This window comes from Brachyistius frenatus, unplaced genomic scaffold (assembly GCF_029030835.1).
Source record: "Brachyistius frenatus isolate BFR_SWC_R1_liver_20210118 unplaced genomic scaffold, ASM2903083v1 Contig_7, whole genome shotgun sequence".
In the NCBI taxonomy this organism is placed as follows: domain Eukaryota; kingdom Metazoa; phylum Chordata; class Actinopteri; family Embiotocidae; genus Brachyistius; species Brachyistius frenatus.
The window spans coordinates 41,658-62,828 of NW_027210606.1; the positions used below are offsets into that span (position 1 = coordinate 41,658).

At 38.5% G+C, this 21,171-nt stretch overlaps 1 protein-coding gene across 1 annotated transcript; it reads left to right on the forward strand.

The window, feature by feature from the left end:
• The first annotated feature begins 1,020 nt into the window (after window positions 1-1,020).
• Window positions 1,021-19,987, forward strand: col9a1a (collagen, type IX, alpha 1a). Its single transcript, XM_069689449.1, has 32 exons — window positions 1,021-1,201; window positions 2,045-2,119; window positions 2,827-2,865; window positions 2,971-3,033; window positions 4,673-4,726; window positions 4,817-4,852; window positions 4,982-5,005; window positions 5,550-5,603; window positions 5,882-5,935; window positions 6,235-6,267; window positions 6,919-6,975; window positions 7,078-7,131; window positions 7,221-7,274; window positions 7,384-7,437; window positions 8,288-8,341; window positions 8,425-8,478; window positions 9,476-9,529; window positions 9,925-9,978; window positions 10,164-10,217; window positions 10,307-10,351; window positions 10,497-10,550; window positions 10,791-10,844; window positions 11,340-11,393; window positions 12,766-12,837; window positions 13,801-13,836; window positions 13,941-13,985; window positions 14,208-14,240; window positions 14,795-14,941; window positions 15,266-15,320; window positions 15,552-15,740; window positions 16,584-16,661; window positions 19,034-19,987. Exons 1-32 carry the CDS (start codon window positions 1,127-1,129, stop codon window positions 19,237-19,239), a joined length of 2,064 nt encoding a protein of 687 aa, XP_069545550.1. The 5' UTR covers window positions 1,021-1,126; the 3' UTR covers window positions 19,240-19,987.
• Window positions 19,988-21,171: the final 1,184 nt, after the last annotated feature.

Here is a 21,171-nt window from a genome sequence, read left to right on the forward strand (position 1 = left end):
GTACAGTATACCCGCTTTATCCCGACTAGAGACCCTGACCAGGGTCACGAGGCGGCTGGAGCCAATCCCAGCTGATAGGTCCGGGGATCAGCAACACAGAAAGATAGCCACATTCGCTCTCACATTCACACCGAGCATTAGTAGGATGTACAAGAAACAGTAAGCGATATTGGTGACGAATAAGACTTTAAAATAAATGAAACATTTTCTAAAGATGCGTTCTCAAATGGTGACGACATTACACCATGTGTTAGGTGGTGGTGATCATGTTCGGATTCAGACCATAGCAACACTATTGTATTGAATTATTTGAACATGAAGCTTAATTTTTGACCCCGAAACATTACAGAAGAGAACAGAATAGTCGTTACTCATAATCCTCCCACTACATTTTTCTGAGTTCATTTGCGTCCATGGGTGTAGTTAGAGAAAACGGCTCCCATTTTGTGAATTGTTGAACTAATTTTGCATTTCTTAGTAGTTCTTCCTCTGTCTAGATGTAGTCTTTTTGTGTCCCGCTCTTTTTGTTTGTTTTATTTGTTTGTGGTTGTTTTCTTTCTGGTCTCACTAAGTGGATGGAGTTTGATCAGTTGTCATGGAGACAACCATTTTTATGATAATTACTCACTTTTTTTTCTCACATCTCCATCTGTGGGTGAGGACCATGAGATTTAGATCAAAGTCCCAGAGAAGATTAGTAAGCATACTTTGAGTTAGGGTCACTTTGATAATAAATATTAAGATCCCCATAGTGATCAAGTCATGTTGTATCATACAAATAGGTTTTGTAGAGGAGATGATGAAGCTCCATAACCTTCCTAAAAAAGATGCAACAATCAAAACCAGACACTTTTTCTGTTATTCAACTTTCACTGTACTTTCAGCTTTAAAATTTCAAAGTAAATGGAAATACACCACACCCTGCGTGTGCAAAGAACCCCTCCTCCTCCAGTCAGCCTGCAGAGCCTCAGCTTCTCAGGAATAATCAGGACTTTCTAACATCCTCCCCTTCCAGCAGGCGGTGGGGTTTTAGTCAGGGGGACGCTGACAGGTGGACCGTGTGAGAGCAGTATCAAATCTGGGAAAAAGGGACTTTTAAGTGTCTTACTCGGTCTGTGGGAAGACCATGGCTCTCTCCAGGATCTGTCGGGAGTCTTTGCTGGTGCTTTTTCTGCAAATTGTGCTGATTTGCTCGGCTCAGGTGAGAGATAGGTGTTGCTTATTTTCTCCTGCCGAAGACATATAGGTGCTCACAGCGTGTCTGTGGTGCTCACTCGTGGATGTATATAAACCTTATCTCATTTTATGGTATTTTATTTCTCTTGCATCCATGTAACAGAACAGTAGTGAATCTGGTTGTCTGTATGGTGGCTAGAAGTAGGTTTATATCTCGCCAGTGGGATGTGATATTTTTTATTCTCCTATGGCATTGTTTTTTATATTTCTATTGGCAGTTTCAGCTTGTCTGTGTTGCTCAGCAATGAAGAGACTGCATTCTACCTTATTGTTCTTATTTTTCCCCATATTACCCGATGAAAAATAAATAACTGCATATTGCATATAGCACTGAGTCATTTTATTAAATCTAGTATCAAAGTCTTTCTTGGATATCCTGCATATTTGCAGGATATATATAATAGTGTTTATATTTATACACTCTTTTAAGACTACTTCTTCCCATTTTGCTAACATTTTTGCTTATTAACAGAATCAATATGGGACATGTACATATAAAAACCGAGTGAATCTGAGGTAGAATTAGATAACCTGTTTTTTCCCCCCAACAGAGTCTATAAATGCGCACCTGGCACCAATAAGCTTCAGACAGCAGCAATAATCTGAACACATGCAGTTACTTAGGCGATATAATGACTAAAATGGGAAACCGGGTTTGGTTTCATGACCTTTCCCCTCACATCACCCAGACAATGGGTCTCTGTGTGAGCTGCCCCTCACACCAGCAGCAGCAGCAGCACTGGATGATATTTAGAGATGGATTTCAGTGGGAAAAAAGTGAAAACTGATTTTTGTGTTTGTTTTACAGAGGGGCCCAGTTGGCCCCAGAGGTCCCGCAGGACCGCCCGGGGTAGCCGGTGTGCCCGGAGTGGATGGCATCGATGTGAGTCTGCATTTTGTTTCATAAACGGTTCTTTTCAGATGTGGCTCATGCAGCTTTGGTCCCGATCATTCATGGATTAATCTGCTTCGTGAACACTGAAGCCAAAAGCAGCAACTGTTAAAACAATAATGTGTTTTGTCCGGACCACATTCATCTTCCACAGAAACTGTGATTTTAAATCATTTTGGCACTCTTTCAGGTTAATTGGCTTGCTGTGTTAGTGACAATGCCCACAATGTTAAAAAATAGTAAATAAATAAATAAACCCTGGCAGCATCCAAAGAAAGCCTGACATTCATATGTGATATTGCTGACTCAGTAAGAACGTGATCTTGGATCCTAAGCAAAAACATTAAAACAATTTTTTCCAGAGGTGTATTTTATCTCCAGAGTTCTTTGACAGATGACAGGAAACGACTGGACGTTTCAACTCATGGAAGACACCTAAACTGCTAGGCCACCAGGGCATCCATCATGTTTTCAATTTAACTGAATTATCACATGCGGCACAATGGTTTGTGACGCTATTAAGAAAATCTTCTGAATCCCCATTTGATAAACTCAATTATGTACCATGATCACATTAAAAACACATCCTATGGGGCGAAATACCTTTTGAAAATGTGTTTAACAGACGCTGAAACAAAATGTAATAACCATAACTAATATCTCATTTTGATCTGAATACCTCATTTATGTGTCTTCAGGGTGACAGAGGCGAAGACTCCACAGTGAATGGTGGACCAGTGAGTCAAATTTGATTTTCTTGTTCCACGTGTATATAATGGCTTCTAATTTTAGGATTAATTTATTTAAATGGACAGTGATAATACTGAAACGTCTGCTTCCAGGGCCTTGACGGAGATAATGGCAAAGACGGGGCTTCTGGAGCTTCAGGCCTTCCAGGGGCAGATGTAAGTAAAACAACATGTCAACATACTGACAGTACCTTCAGGACTACTAGGTTTTGATTTCAGGTGATTAAGATATCGCCTACCAGACATACATTTTACAGCTAGTGCAGCAGGCTGGTCTTTATTTCAAATACTGTTTAATAATAAAAAACTTTGTTGAGTTTTGAATCCTCCAGCTGCCTTGATCCTGTAGATGGGTCTAAAAGTCTCCAGTGTCTGGATGTATGGAATCTTTGTAAGATCTGAGCTGGATGACTTGATATATTCAGATCTGCTGCTGTGTGAGCAGTTTGTCTTGGCCTCCAGTGAGAAAAAACATTGAGAAAAAAAGGTCCCTTGAATAAATCAATCTGGCTATTTAGGGGAGAGTCTCAAATAGCTTCCTGACAGGAACAGGGGTCTTTTTGTATGCGACTGAAGGGAGTGCAGGGGGATTGGCTGCCCAGGCATGGCTGACTATAAAGAAGTGTATGTGAGGAAAGGTGGTGCAGATGGTTATACTGTGTTTTCCGTCTGCTTAATTAATGGTGCTGAGAAAAGATGGGTAAATTCACAGTTTCGTTGGCAAGAGAAAAGTTTAACAAATCATAGAAGAAACAGAGTGAGATCAGTTTCCATACCTGTAGCAGAAAATAAACTAGAATACAACACTGGATGAATACCTGAAGGAGTCTTCCTTTTTTATACTCTGTCTCTTTTTAAGATAGAAGGAACAGAGTTTTGTCATAGACTGACTGACTGGTTTTAGGTGTCTCTGTTTCCTTGCTTTGATCATGCTTTTAGCAAAGTGGAGAGTCTTTTGATGGTCCTTAATGAAGGAGGCAGGTGAGGGGAGGAGCCACAGAAGGGAGGAAAGGGCCCACCCTCAATCTAATATCTGATTTTTTTTTAGACATATGTCATGAATAAAACCAAAGAAAGTGTAATAATTACCTTTTTTTTTTCTTGGGTTAAAGTCTTGCAGTTGAGGTCATTGCTATTGGTAACTAGGCACAAGTGTTGTAAACAACCCCACGTTAGACTTATTTGGAAAAGAAAACAAAGGCAAATGGTATAAACATTACCCAAACTTCTCCTAGTTCAACTTTGACCTACTTAACAGTGCCAAATCATAGCCAGAAAATAAATATGTGGTGAGTGAACATTTTATTGATCCCTTCAATCAACATTTTTGCAGCGTACCATTCACATTTTTTGATATTTCCCTTTTATTTGACTAGAAATTAAGCATGTGGAAATATGTGTCCTGCCAAATTTCATATGAATTTTTATTAATCCTTAAATTCTAGGAGACCATGTTGCATTTAAAAGTGGAGCTATAAACAGTTCAGTATGGTCTTCTCCTTCACTTCTTTATAGCATTGCTGTGATTGATAATACAAAGATGATGACATTTTTTCATGAAGCCATGTTGGATAAATTCATGGTGTTGCATTCAGCTGGACACAAAGAACTGACATTTTTTTTACATCATTACATAAAGTTTATGCTATTGTTAGTTTGTTCAGTGCAGAAAGCTAAAATGTTGCATCAAGAAAACTCAGTGTTCACAATGTTGTACTTTGTATTTTTAACCAATATACTTCAAATATCATGGTAACATGAAATATCTTTAATGTATTTTGTGTTGCTTGTACAGGGACCTGTTGGACCTCCTGGGGATCCAGGCCCAGTGGGCCTAAAAGGGCCAAAAGTAAGTTTATCATTTCACATTTGACTGAATTAGTCATTCTGATGAAATATAAGTGCAGATTCTTATATCACTGTTCTTCTTGGGTTTTAGGGTGAGCTCGGAGCTCGTGGCCCTACTGGAGAGCCTGTAAGTGCAGATATTACCCTCCCAATATTTACATTTTATAATAAAGGTATATGCCAGAATTTTCTCTGCTGATTGTTATTGAAAAGTCAGTATGTATTTGATTCTGAAACTATGATTTCTCTCTTCCAGGGTGTGGGACCTGACGGGCTTGATGTGAGTACAGTGTAATATCATATAAATTATTATACAGCGGTTACTGATCCACTTTAATTTGATGCCAGGACACTGTTCCAAGTTTACAATGCTGTAGTCACACATTGCGGCTGATTGTTACTTTGATGTCTGCAGTTATAATAAATACAAATGCTGAAATACATTTTCCCACTTGGTGAATTATAAATATGTGTTCTTGTTCTTATGCAACCTCCCACTGAAAAAAACAACACAACAACATTAAAGACAAAACTTCATAGTGAGTAGTGCCTTGAATGTTTTAATAAGAATATTTTTCTAAATCCACTTGTTTCTATTGAAAGGGAAAGTTTATCCTGTTCCAGTGTCAGTATCTTAAAGCCAAATTGATTACTGCTCTTGTTCCAAGAAACTAATACACAATTCTGAGTTTTGAGGTTTCAACGTTAGCTGATGTTTTTTAATAGTTTTACATTCGGACACATTTACAGTTTCTTATGTTTTTACCCTTTTAAAGGTTTTAGAGGCTGTATAGAGTTCATGCATGTTTGTTTTTTTTAAACAGGGTATTCCTGGTACAGATGGGCTTCCAGGTGAACTGGGTAAAGTCGGACCCCCTGTGAGTATAAGAATCATGGTCTGGTCTCTGGTCACTAATCAATTAACAATGGAAAGTTCGTCATCCATAATTCAACTTTTACAATTTCTTTGCAAATTAAGTTAATTTAATTCATTAGATAAATTGCAAATTTCTTTAGTACAAACAAACAAACAAACAAACAAACAAACAAACAAACAAACAAACAAACAAACAAACACACACACAAACAAACAAAATGAAAAATGTGCTGATGATGATATAACATCAATTAATTAAAAGTTCTCTATCTGTCGAAGGGAGCGAGAGGCAGAAGAGGTCAAGTTGGTCCTCCTGGTGCTGCTGGTTCTCGGGTAAATATCACAGTTTCTGTTTATGCTCCTGTTAAACATTATTCGGGGAAAGTGATCATTAATGTTAAATTAGAAGTGCTTTACTGCAGTGGGGCAAAACAAAAACGGGGGAGCTCCTAAAGAAAATGTGATGTAAAAGTGGCAGTGGTGGGGGGCAGTTTTTAAAGCCTCCAGAAACATTGCTGGGTATCACAGTCAAAACAACTGAGATTTTGTGTAACTATTATCATTTTTGATGAATAAATTAGATCTTTATTGAAAATGAACACAAGACAATTTAAGCTGTTTTTTTTTTCTAGGGACCTCCAGCTGTTTATCAAGGCGAGGACCTGGTAAGTAGATTAATTTACACCCATTTATTAGTAAAAGAGTAAAAAAGTATTTGACATACCCACAAACTACAATACAACCAGCAAAGGCTTAATGTATAACATGCTACATGGTAGGACTTTCCTTGCCTACATTTCAAACTGCAAAAATGGAGGCTGTTCAAGCTAATTCACAAGTGATATGAACAAAATATGAATATATAATCAATATTAAGACACCAACAAGAAACTAGCAAAGAAAATGGTTCCATTTGTTGGTTTTATGGGAATTATCTAAAAAAAAAAAAAAGAGTATCCATAGTGTTCGATTTGATTCTGTCAAGGATCTTAATCTTTTTTTTTTTTTTTTTTTTACAAAATGCTTAGTTAGTATTATCAGTTTATATCAGTCCCATGAATTTCCCAGAATGTAGAGTAAATCCACACATTTTCAAGGCAAGCAGCCATCTTTACGTTTATGTACGTCAAGTATTAGATCCCAGATGAATGCAAAGATTTCTCAGATTAGTGCTGGTCAGAAGCACCGACATCACAGTAATGAAAATCAACTGCCAAACAGAAACACTTTTTCATTTGAGTCAGGGGCAGCTGACAGTGGAGCCCCCTTGTGGGAGGGCTTTTCCATGACCTCAAATAGGCTGTTGTGTTTTTCAGTGTCCCAATGCCTGTCCCTCAGGTCTGCATGGACATTCTGGTCTCCCAGGCATGAAAGTAAGTCAACTTTTATCGCTACTGACTTTATTGTCCTTTACTGATGTTGACTGATTAGCTTCTTAATTATATGATTTCTAACATTTCGTTTTTTTCCTGTAGGGCCACAAAGGGGTTAAGGGTGAGTCAGGTGAGCCCGGAAGACAAGGACACAAGGTAAACTCATGCTGTATGTACTGATTAATCGATAAAAAAAACCTAAATAGCCTATCAAATCCTGACATACGGGCTACATTCTCTTTCAGGGAGAAGAGGGTGAACAAGGAATGTCTGGTGAAGTTGGAGCTCAAGGACTACCAGTAAAATATTCCACTATTTTCTCTGTTGCAATGAAAAACTTCATCCACACAGAAATGCCTCTACACAGTCAAACATACTAACACTCCTCTATCCGCTGAGTACTTTTAGGGCCCAGGTGGAGCAAGAGGCCTCGCAGGAATAATCGGTGCCAAAGGTGACAGGGTAAGAGGTCACACATTGCAGAAAATGTGTATTAGGATAAGTTAAAAAATTATAAATATTGTTTTGAACCCTTGGGACATAAAACAAGAAACTGCCCTCCTGAAAAAAATATTCCCATAGGTCGTTTGAGCAAGCAGTTTACCATAGTTCCATTTTTATTGTTAAGATATGACTACAAGTCATGTAGGACAACAGCACTTGTTTCAGCAGAACCCTCAAAATGACACAATATGTTTAGATTCAAGTGACAGCACCCTCTTCTGGCCATAGTTATTATGTTGATGCAAAAAAGGAGGTCACGTTACATTTTTACAGAGCTACAAAGTGCATGTTGGAGGACGTTGGGTGGATGGATGGATCAACAAAATAGCAAAATACCTAAAACCATAACCACTCTCAAACCATAACCATGTATTTATTAATGTATTATTATTGTTTTAAGGCTAACAATGATCTTTCCTAAACCTAACAAAGTTGTTTTTGTGCCTAAATGTAAAAACCTTTAGTATAGTGTTATATGACAACTGCTGTCAGTATCCTCTTATGGGTTGTATAAGAGGAAAATGGCAAATGACCTATATAGTCACTTAGGTTGGAGGATTTGTTGCGCAACAACTGAGCACAGTTAACGCCATGAAATAACATGAACATAATTCACTAGAAGAGTCTAAACATTAAATATATAATCTTCATGTATGAGCATTTCAACATGTTCTTTTTTTTTCTTTTCTTAACGGAGAAAATGCAAAAATGCCTCTACATTACATTCACTGCATAGAAACCATGTATACTAAAAATGTATTCAATTTATTTGAGCTTTTACTTGATTTTTTTTTGTTTCCCCAAACAGGGACCTCGTGGAAAGCCTGGTGATTTGGGCCCTCAAGGAATCCTTGGAGGTCCAGTGAGTGGAAACCTGATCATGAACTCTGCTAAGTTTTCTTTGTCATTCAGACAAAATACTGATCAAAGTTAAAAAATTTTTAGGGTGATGCAGGCCAAAGAGGAGCCATTGGTGAGATTGGGCCACGGGGAGTGCTGGTAAGATCACAAATCTAACTGTCAAAGACAGCAGTGAAATTTAGCTATAAACATATATCGTTCACATTTGACAAATAACATCGAATGACAGATAGAAATTGTGCCCCTCACATTTTTGTCCAAGTGTTTTTTGCGGTCCTCACATCCTGTTTCCTCTGTAAATGATGCCTCAAACAACATCAGCGAGGAATTATAAAAATGAACCTGAATGTCATTGGATCGGTTTGTTTAGCTTGTCATCAGCATCATAGGCAGGATTGTAGAAATACTAAGGTCACAAATCAAAATGCAATCACCTCAAATAACAATCTAAACCAGGGGTGTCAAACATACGGCCGGATCCGGCCCGCCAGTGGGTCCAGATCGGCCCGCTGGATGACTTTGCTAAGTGTGAAAATTACAGAAAGACATAAATTGCATTTCTATGAGAATATGGAGGTTTATGAGTACAAACGTTTTGTAATTTTTTTTTAATCGATCCAGTAATTGCTTTAAAAACAGCGTAAATGCGACGTCTGCTCCGGAGGAAGAAGCGCTCGTTGCCACAGGCAGCAGCACTCGCTGCTCACTTTGTGACGTCACAAAGCGAGTGAATCTGCAGAGGAGAGCCCAGGCAGATAAACAGTGGGCTGATGTCTGAGTTTTTGGTCTTTATGTTTCTAGTTTATAGTAGAAAGACCTTAAAATAGGGTTTATCAACCAAAAACCTTCACCAATGATTTAAACATAGAGAAATATTGTCGTTATGTATGCTATGATTTTACTGGTCTGGCCCACTTGAGATCAAAGTGGGCAGTATGTGGCCCCTTAACTAAAATGAGTTTGACACCCCTGATCTAAACGGTAAAACACGGATCTTAAAAATGATCAATTCATTTTTGTTTTGGTTATGCTAATCCCCCCCCCCCTAAATTTAGTGAAATTTACATATAATCAATATTTTTAATCTCTCATATTATTTTGAAGTCATGAACTTTTCTTTTTTGTCATTTCATAGGGAGACCAAGGTCCATCAGGAATCAGAGGAGTGCCAGGGCCAAAAGGAGAACCGGTGAGTATTGCTTCATCTTATTAAAGCTGAAATAAATCTGGATCAATAAATCTACCTTCCTTCCTTCCTCAAGCCGTACAACAGTTTACATCTCAAGTCATCCATCCATCATCTGCTAATGTCACCCCAGTGTTTTCCCTACCTTCATCCAACTACCTACCTCTTTTCCTGCTTGTCCATCTTTCTACCTTCAAATAGGGGATTCAGTCAGAAATATATGTTATGGTCACTGAATATTATGTATTATCACAGATTTTTGTCCAAAATCACTATGCAGATCCTTCCATAAACAGCATTACCCTACATCCTCTTTCGTCTATGGTGGTGCTTTCATTAACACATGTATGTCGTGATGGATGTAATAAACATCTCATTATTCCTTCTTTTGTCAACAGGGCCTTCCTGGTCCAGATGGCCGTGAGGGAATACCCGGGCTGCCAGGGTCCAAGGTAGCTACTGTTTTTAATAATATTTAATTTTAGTTTGTGAAGGGGATTTTGGACTCAAAAACAGCTGAAGGATTTGAGAAGTGTGCATTTAGTCAGAAAGTCTGCAGTCTGAATCTGTAGACACGATCTTTAAGACAACTTTTCCCCTCACGGACACTTACATTTTTTTGTTTGTTATCTTTTAGGGTCTTCCAGGAAAAAATGGGGCTCCAGGTGATGCTGGTCCACAGGGACTTCCGGTAAGTGATCTCCAACCCCTTAATATAACAATAAAAGTTTAAAATTTGCCTTTCCTAACATCGATTTTGGCACTCTTTTCTTCATGTAGGGTTTGCCAGGTGCTTATGGCCAAAAAGGACACGGCGGTTCAATGGTATGATCAAAACTTTATACAATAATGAATAATACCATGAAAACACTACTATACTTTGATTCCTAGATATAGATTCCTATATAGATCATAGTTTATTTGTAAAATGAACCAACACTGTTGTGCTCTTCTCTCTTACTGTCATCAGGGTAACAAAGGGGATCCAGGAGGTGTAGGACTGATGGGGTTTCCAGGGAAACAGGTAAGTTTAAAGCAAGGTGAAACAAATCCATAATTTTGCAATAACGTTTACTCAATTGTACAATGATATACAATGAGGCTCTCATATGTAAAAGGACTTTAAACCACCTGGTTGATTTGAATTGGTTTAAGGTATCAACTCATGGATTAATCAACTTTCACTTGCATTACAAAACAAAAATACCAAACCCCACCTGGAGCTATGTCAATCAATCTGATCCGATGTCTTATTTGCTTCCAGGGCGAGCGTGGTGAACAGGGAGAGGTGGGACCTGTTGGACCCAGAGGAGGACCAGTAAGTCTCTTAAATGCACCTGTACCTGCTTTTTAATTTAGGCTTTCACCTCTTAAAACCAGAAGGTACAATAGGCACAGTTGACTGCTGGCCACACCTATATGACACACCCACAGGATATCTTACAAGCACTTAAATACTGGCAGGAGATTTTAAATAAATGGACAGACCCAGACTGATAGTACCAAGTCATTATTTTATGTCAGAAGGTTGAATAATGTGACTGTGTTCAGTCCGACTGAAGGAGGCGAACAAGGCTTTTGAGAATATTTATCTGACAGACCAAGCTAATGAGTGAGATTCCATTTTATAATTTATACTTTGTTCCTTGCAAACCATTTCTTCTCAAAGTGAATGGTTGTCATTGTGTTTAATCTCAGTGAAAATACCAAGAAACCAAGAAAAAAATTCAAATGTATTGCATTTTCTTTTGTTATATTTTGACACACTTCTGTCGGTATTTGCAGATTTTACTTTAGCTCTTCTCTGTTTTAGGGTGAACGAGGAGTGAGAGGACACGATGGGCCTGCAGGATTACCAGGAGCCAGGGTAAGACCAAGAGAAAGTCTATGTTTAAGGGTGTGATCAGACCTGAATTACCTGGATACATTTTACTGTGGTGAAAAGTCAGTAGGACAAGGTGAGCATTAAGCTAACAAAAAGACGTTATATGCGTATCAAATCAAAAAGAAATGGACTCAGATTCTCAGTTTTACGCAAATTGCATTGCCTTGTGTAATTATACACCAGCTTTATTAAATTTCTTTACCAAAAAAAAAAAAGTGGTTTACAAGTAAAAGTTACATGTACATGAAGTTATCAATCCAAACAAACCGATAACTCCCTTGACATCTGAATAACATCCATAGATAGATTTACACACATTTACATACAAACATCCCTTAAGGACCTGGGATCAAAACTCTTTTTTTCAAATACCAGAAAACCTAGCTTTGGGTTATGTCCTTCTTTGCTCAATCATATAAATGCAAAGTTTTGCTGAGCTTCTTATATTCCGTGCTGGTGGCCAGACAAACCAGTGTATCAGGGTTAAAAGCATTTCTTTATGGTAGCACTAATTAAACCAGAGAGAAAAACAACAAGATTATAATAATACTGTTGTGGGAAAGGACAAGGATGAAAAGGAGACTACAGATGGATGGAGAAACAGTGAAGGAAGAAAACATTCTGATGAAGCTAAATTCAACCAGGCAGAAAACACAAAATGCATTTGACAGTTGTTGAGCAAAGTGCCGAGTGATCCTCTCAACTCAGCTCAGATCTGTTCAGTGCTGCCATCAGTGTTAAAAGAACAGTAAGAATTCAGCACCCTGAAACTCAAAGCCAGCAGAACATCAGTGTTCACAAATAATGCTACTATTTCCTATCCTGAATGTATTATTCAACATGAGAATATTTCACCGAGATCAACTTTGTATCTTGCTCCAAACATGCATTTCTGGGAAGTGGAGTCATGTTTTGTGCTTTTATTAAAGAGTTGAAGGTCTTTGTGAACTTCTGCCCATGCACTTAAGTCTCTAATCCACTGGTGAACGGGCATGAATGGCCTCTTGTTACAAGGATTTCGTTTTTTCTGTAGCTCAGTGGGTGATTAAGGGCAGGAAAAAAAGCTGAAAGGCCTTGAAAGAAATCTCTGTTCCCCTGGAATGCCAACATACCCACATACACCCAGACACTTCTGAGGGAGGGTGGATGGTCGGTGGTGGGGGGGTCCAGCGTCACCCTTCAGATGATGTGAAGCTGGATATGTTTTTATTTTAAATATTTTCTGTAGTAATGGTCTGGTTAAGTTGGGAAAGGTAACTTTTCTAAGCTTAACACAGCTGTGTTGGGATTCTAAATGTGTATTCAATGTATTCAACAGTTTACTTCATGTTGGTTTGTGTGGGTGTTTTAATAGGGAAGCGAAGGGGATCCAGGCCTTCCAGGACTTCCTGGCCCTGCCGGTTATCGTGGCCTGAAGGGAGACAGAGTAAGAAAGCACAAAATGACACAAAATAAAAACAGATTAAATTTGAAGTGAAGCTATGTGAATCCAACATCCCAAAAAACAGTAGTTCCATGTATCTTGGCTCAAAATACTAAAAATGCTTCCTTTCTCGATTTATAAAGTCCCACACTGATGTGATATTGTTATTTTTACTGATTAAAACAATATCTGGTTATAGTTGATTTGGGTGGGACCATGGTGGGGCTTTGCTGACGTCATCATCCAAAGAGTCATATAGGGGGATGTAAAGCTAACAGGACATGTTGGTCATGCCTGGTCTGCAGCCACACAGAGCCAAGAAAAGGTCGATCAGCCAATCACTTGCATTAATGTTTACTGAATATACAATATACTAGATTGTATACAATACACTGTATAAACCTGGCTGTTATAACGGGTACAAAGTGGACAAACGGAATGAATTTCAGCAGCAGAATAGGTCTGGCTTGATGTGATTACTTTAGTTAGAAAAACAAGGGTTGAGGTTAGAATAACTCAGTACAGTAACTTTGAGTTTAATCAAATAAATGAGAAGGCCTCCTCTATGAAAGAATGAAGTCAAGTTGAATCAGACTGAAGAAGGTAGGATCAAATTTAGGTCACTGTTATTAAAAAGTTAAATATCAGCAATTTACTTTCACTTACCCAAATATTTGTAACATGGGAAGCACCCGTAATAGTCATAATGGGCATAATCTTTATATAGAACAATACAATTTCTGTTCCCACATGTTGCTTTCGGTCAATTTCCAAATAAATATGGGTTTACATTATTTTACAAATCATCGCATTTTGTTTTTATTTACATTTTGTAGTGCCTCAACCTTTTTTGGAAACGGGGTTGTAAATTATATTATCGTTGTGGGTATTGATGCTACAGATTTAATTGTTTTCCATTACATACTTTATATTGTCCAGCTGATTATTATGTTATTTTTCTCTTAGGGTGCAGTTGGTCTTGATGGTCCAAAAGGAGACCAGGTATTTTTAATAAGTAATATTGCACCTCCACCTCTTGTTATGACTATGTCAAAGAGATCCCAGTGTCAGACTAAGTGCTGTCCCCTACCTCACTTTCATTTTAGGGATCTGTAGGAGCTGAAGGAACACCAGGAGAAGGAGGAGAGTTGGTGAGTGATTAACAACTGAAACACCTGCTTCTGACCAGGATAATTATATATATGCAGTTCATAGAGTGACTTTAGCTCTCAAAATTTGCTTTATAAACTAATAATATTTTGTAAAAATATGTGATATGGCTTGTAAAATTATCAAAATAAAAAAGACAACCTGGTATGAATATATTTGAATGCAACTTCGTGCAGACATGTAACAAGTCTTCTCCCTTTCAGGGTGATCAAGGAGAACCAGGAGAGAAAGGATCGGTATGTTCACCTCAGCAGAGTATTTTTTTTCCGCATTATATCACTCACTGAGCATTTTATAGGGTATATTTGTGCTATTTTATGTAATATAATTGAACAAGTTGTAACATGGCTGCACATTCAAATAAGAAAGCCTGAATGTTTTCTGACAAAGTTGCCTTTGTTCTTCATGTGGCTCATTAGAGAGCAGAAAGCAGTTGCTTGGCAGCATTTTATTTACAACCTTTAACTGTAAAGCAGCTAGAAAACATTTTGAGTCTGCCATCAAAAGTTAACCTGCTTGATCAAGATTTTGCAGTTCAAATTTGCAAGTGTGGTCTGGACATTATTCCAGCTTTGGTAAAAAGCAGTTCAACAAGATAACAAAAGCCAGTTCTGAAGAACACCTTTTCCTTCTTGTTTATAATTCCACACATACTTACGCCTTTTAGAGTATACCTGTTGGTACAGTTGGTTCGGTTCATCAAGGGTGTCTGCCTCTTCCTTTTTGTTATTCTTCCTATCTGTTGTAGCAATTCCAAAGTTTGGTGTCTCTTTGCTGTTGTTGAATGCAGTCAGGACCACCAGGTGAGACAGGAAATAAAGGACCTGAGGGTGGCAGAGGACAGCAGGGGAAAGAGGGCAAGGCGGGCCAACTAGGACCACGAGGCATGCAGGGCGATATGGGGGTGCCAGGCTTGCCGGGAACGCAGGGACCAGCGGTGAGACATTTTATTTTCTATCTGTGATTCTGTGATCGCTGAATTTCTGCTGAAACACGGCTTCTTATTGGAAAGTAGGTTCTCTACAATAAAGGACAATTGCAGTTCAACAATTTCACAAATAAATTGCTGGTAAAAGAAAGAAAAATCTCCAGGAGGTCAAATGATCCTTCAACAGGGAGAATTCTCCATAGTTCAACACACATTACAGAATTTCATGGGAGTGTTTTTAATGCAGCACATATTCATGGGACTAAATATGTTAGACCATAATTTGATCAAGAACAAATGGCTGATCACTACTAACAATCTTTGTTTGCGCAGGGAAAAACACCAACAGATACACACATCAAACAGGTCTGCATGAGGGTAATGCAAGGTAAGAGTTTGTCATCTTCAAACTTTCAGTTCTAATTGGCTTGTTAGCACAAGGCATAAGTGAGCTAATACAATATGTATTTCTGTAATTGGAGTGAATAACTGAAGATCTCGCAGTATGTGGATGCAGGTTGCTGTTTTGTGTATTTGATCTATTAGCTGATGTTCATTCTGCAAGTAGTTGCTCTAATGACTGAATCACAAATGTAAACTACGTTCTCCGGTGTCACAGAGCAGTTGGCCCAGCTAGCAGCCAGCCTGAGCAGGCCTGAGTCAGGTATTTCCGGGCTTCCCGGCCCTCCTGGCCCACCTGGACCTCCAGGCGTCTCTGGAGAGAATGGTTTCCCTGGCCACACAGGATCACGAGGACTGCCTGGTTTGAAGGGTCCACCTGGGCTACTAGGTCGTAAAGGAATCAAAGGTGAGAGCCACTTGGACAGATGAGTATATGTTTAGAAGGTTGTTTGACTGAATCACAAAGTGTCTGGAACTCAGTGACAATTTACTGCAGAGGTGCCCACAATAACTATGATGTTGATGTTGGAGACTCTAAGAACCGACTACATTAGAATAGCATATGTGATGTTGCTCTAAGGTTGGTGAGTGACCATTTTAAAGCATAAACTTTGGACTTACTGGTTGCTGCCATCTTCCTTTACTTCCTTCTTAAAATCTTGCAAAGCTAAGTTTTTTTAAAATCAAATTTGAAACCCGTGGTGTTTGGTTAGGTGCAAGCAGTCTGCAGCTTTCTACCTTTAGTGGCACACTGCTGGGTTTCTTGGTGCATTGCTGCCACCTGTAGATGTGTGGACCCGTGGGAAACCATTGGCATGCCGGTGCATCGCAGGTGCATGTACAAAACTTGGAAACACATGCAAAAACATTGTACCAATGACTACAACTCTTTGAGGATTTACTATAAGGATTAGCATTACTGTTGCTGGCATGGTACATGGCGATAATATAATACACAAGTTATATTTTGTCATAGAACCAAAGTAACTGAGAGGTCTACAGGAGTGGGAGCCTGAAACAAGCAATTTTCAAATCTGATCATACAAATGGCAAACTTGTACATTTGTAAGCTGCAAGCATCTGTAATCTTCACATTGATTGGTTGTGACCCACTTTCCCCTTTAGGGACCAATCATCTTAATGTTAATGAGGGAACAGATGAGGTGTGAAGTCTGCTTGAACTTCATGCTAAATATAGTAACTTCAATTATGTTTTTCCCCTTGGTGATAATTATTTTCTTTTCTGCAGGTGACCAGGGTGACAGAGGGGACAGAGGACCCACAGCGAGAGGACCCAAAGGAGAACCTGGTGCCCCTGGTCTACCAGGTATCTGATTATAGAATAAGTGTCCTATATTTCTGTCCCTAGTAAATCAAGCATTATTCAGTGGACATTATGTAAAAATGGAAAATGCATACTGGCTGGACAATACAGCATGGATTGTACACTTAGGTGGGTAAAATATACCACATTTACATGTGAAATTAAATACCTGCAACATTTTTATAAAGGATAAAAAAATATAGAGCAAAGCCCTCCTTCTGTTCTCCAATTCAGCTGTGAGTTGCCTTCAGCATACTCTGCAGGTCTTTTCTAATAAAAAATAATACAGTACAGGAAGGGATGCATTTTTCACATGCAATTTTCATTTCATTCAGTTACCAGCAGAGATCACACATCATCAAAACATCAGTTACTTTTCAGGTGTGGGATGCGCTGTAATTTAAAGTATAACGAATGCATTTCACTGGATATACAGGTTGAATAACAGTGTTGCCTCAATAACTACATTGCTTACAATACAGTTGTGGTGAGGAGTTTACATATTATCATTATGTACATGAATGTTATGGCAATGATGGAATTTTTATTATTTCTTTGAACTGACCTTTTTCTGGGGCAGATTGGCAACACAACATATTTGTACATCTTCAATAGGAAAAAAATAACATTCAGTGCACAAGCTGTCATTTGTTTTTGGTTTTCTGAAATGAATATGGGGTCAAGAATAGACATACAACACACCTGATATTTGGTTAAATGCCCTTTAGCAAGATGCTTGTGGTAGCAATCAAAAAGCTTCTGGCAGAATATTTGAACATTCTGCTTGGAAGAAATGATAGCGTTCAATCAAATTTGTTGGTTTCTCGGCACGGTCCCGACTTTTAAGCACAATCCATATTAGGGTTAAATGGTCTGTACTTGTATAGCGCTTTATCACCTTTTGGTCTCAAAGCGCTTTAACATGGTTTTCCCATTCACACACTAATGAGACAGATCACCATGCAAGGTGCTGCCATCAGGAGCACATTCACACACCGATGGTTCACCATCGGGAGCAACTTAGGGTTCAGTGTCTTGCTCAAGGACACTTAGGCATGTGGACAGGAGGAGCTGGGGATTGAACCACCAACCTTCTGATTAGTGTGCAACCCACTCTACCGTCTGAGCCACAGCCTCCCTGGTTGATGGCAGGACTTCGGGAAGGCCATTCCAAAAGCTTAATGTGAGCCTGCTTTGTCCATTCCACAACCAGCTTTGCTGTGTGTTTGCGGTCATTGTCCTGTTGGAACACCCACTTGTGTCCAAATTTCAACCATCTAGCTAATGGTTTGAGGTTATGTTATATTCCATCTACCTTGTGTAATGTATCACTTCCAATGCCAGCAAAAGGGCCTCAGAGCATACTACTCTACATACTTCCGTTTTGGTACAGTGTTCTTGGGGTTAAATGCATCACCGTCACTCCTCCAAACATACCAACTCAATCTTTGTCTCATCCCAGCATAAAACTTTCCATCTTAAGGCTTTTTGTTTGTCCACGAGGTCAAATGTGAACTTCAGTGGAGCTTGAACGCGTCGCTTTTGGAACAAAAGCTTCTTTCTTGGACGACAGCCTCTCAATTCATGGCAATGTAAAACTTGTTTGATTGTAGATATTGACATGGGTGTTCCAGCAGCTTCTAGTTCATGGTAGATCTGTGCTTTTGGGGTTTCTTGGGTTTGTTTGTGACCATCCGAATGAATTTCCTCGCAGCTGACAGTTTGTGTCTTTTTGTCGGTCTTACCAAAGTGGCTACAGCTTCCCATAGCTGCACTTTTGTTTGAACTAATGGTCTTAGGAACTGCAGCTGTTTAAAAATGGCACCAGGAGACGTTTCTGAGTTGCGAAAAATCAAATATCTTCTTTCTCAGATCTTCATTGAGATCCTAGGACTTTCCTATTGTACTTTGTGTTGGTCAAATGAGTGCTGTCAAACAAACCCTTTTTATGTGGGCACAGAGATGCTACCAACTGTAGTCAATCACGACTACCAACAGGAAGTTAAGAGACTTCGGTCTTGGCAAATTAAAAGGCATTTTGTAACTTTCAGCACCACTAACTTAATGACCAGTGGTGATTATTGATAATAAAGTGGGTGTATGTATATTGTTGCCCTGTATGTTGAATTTTGACCTTGTTTTGATTTCCTAAAACACCAAATAAATGATTACTTGTGCAATAAAGACACATTTTATAGAATTTTCAAAATTTGTATTTCAGTCAAGAACTGTTTGGAAAAGGATTAAGTGAACATGAACGTGAACATGTACGTGTATATATATAACTTTTTCAGATTTTAGTTTATTAAAGACTGTACAGACCTTTGAAGAAAAATGTGTGTTTAACTTCTACTCATCTGTTACTCTTCTTGCAGGTGTCCCCGGACGTCCGGCTTATGGCAAAGATGGCCGTGATGGAGAGAGGGGACCTCGCGGTATTCCCGGTATCACTGGTGTTCCTGGGCTTCCAGGTACACCCGGTCTAAATGGTTACTGTGAGTCATCACAGTGCATCCTACCCATGGTGCCATCGACGGATCCACCAAAGGATTCCGGCATGAAGGGCCCCAGTGAGATGTGAGATGGGGTCGCAGCTGATCTGGAAGAAAACTAATTGACTGGAAAAGAAACCAGAACTCATTAGAAAATGTGTTTATTTGGGTTATGTCACTTGATTGTATGGCTGTGTTCTTCTTTTTTTTGGTCTTCTCATTTGGAACATGGTTTTTTTGAAGGCATCTTTGTGGTTATAAACTGATATTAAGGTGGATACGGGACAGCACCCATCACCTTCTGAAACTCCTTTACATTCAAAGTTTCATTTTACCTCAAGTTTGCCATTTTACTGTACTGTAATATTAAAGGATTAGTCTTATTTTTGAGAGATTAAGAATTCACTGTATATGTACAAACCCAAAAGCCCCATTTCAATCTAAATACAGCAAGACTTATCCTTTCTCTGTATGTTTATGTAAATGTGTCAATATACAAATTATACTGCTGTATAACGTACATTTGTTTGTGAGTTTTGTTGTTTATCCACTTAAATCCCCACCTGTGCCTTTTCCTCTAAATGTAGGATATGTTTGATCATTTCTGTCACGACAACTGTTGTTTTTGTGATTGGATGGTTGCAATGTGTGAAAACCTCTCTGGCAGTTTTATATGACGTCTTATTTATTATATCGAGGTTTTACGTGACATCTTCAAATTGTACAAAGGAGGAAATAAACAGATTTTGATAACCGCTTGCATGTTTTGTTTACAAGTATAGTCAAAAACGAACACAACTGCACTTTAGAAAATCGATTTAAACGTGAATTACTGTGTTCAACAGCTTTAAGACTTTTCTTTCTCCAGACCTGACAATCCTGTGGTCAGCTGCAGTACCAAAATGTATAGTTTTATACTTAAACTGTCATTAAATGTGAAATCTTCTTATGTTTGATCATTCAAATGTATTCATATTTCATCTGACAAACTTTCAAGGAGAAAAAAACCTCTGAAAATAGCATTTAGAAAATATTCCTGTCACGTTTTCCAGACTTGAGTATTTATCTAACTTCAATGTGTTTACCCTTTATTCCAAAAGTGATTCAAAATTTCTCCCTTTAGCAAATTCTGCTCATATTTCAGTTTAACGCACTAAAATTTGATGTTAAAAGTGAAGTGAATCAATGACAGGTAATTAAACACCCTGAAACGAAAGCCAGATCCCTCTAAAGTTTTCAACAACTTCACCTTTTCCTCCTTAGTTCACATTTACATTTTAGTGGCGGTGTCATCTGTATCATTAGATAGTGCCTCTATAAAATTAAAAAAAAAAAAATCAGATTAATTAACCATTAATACAGATGTTTTCAAGTGAATGCAGCAGCATCATGATGGGATGATGCATACATGTTTTTACACCTCTTGTGTGCAGGGAGATAATCTTTGTCTTACAAAAACAGAATGACAAAGGTTTTGCCATATGTACCAAAGAGACAACATATATAAGTGCTTCACTGGAGTTTTTTTTTTGGTGTGACACAACTCTGATGTTTCAACCTCCAAATTACCAAATGTAATTCGGCAAACTGTTTTGAATCATCTTGCAAAGTCACAGCAAAGAGGAAGCTGGTGGAGACTTTACCACCACAAAGTCAGGTAGTTGAAATGTACATCAGGATGTTTCTCAAAAATACAAAAAGATGGCTTTGGGGTTGTAAACGCTAAAGGCTGTTTGTTTATAAATGACCACAAGGGGGGACCCACCACAGGGTGGACGCCAACGCTTTTGAGAAAGTTCATCAAACAAATTAAAATCAGTTAAATGTCCTGTTGAGTCTTCAATGACTACAAAAATCCTGCTCAGTTCCTGTTTCATTTTACAGTTGAGTTGTTATCTCTATTTGTTTCTTCTCTTTAGGATTATTTATTAAATAAAACTGTTCATTGCTATCAGAGCCGCATCATGTTTTTGCTTTGTTTGTAATGCCATCCAATCTGTTTATGTAGTAGTGAATGATTT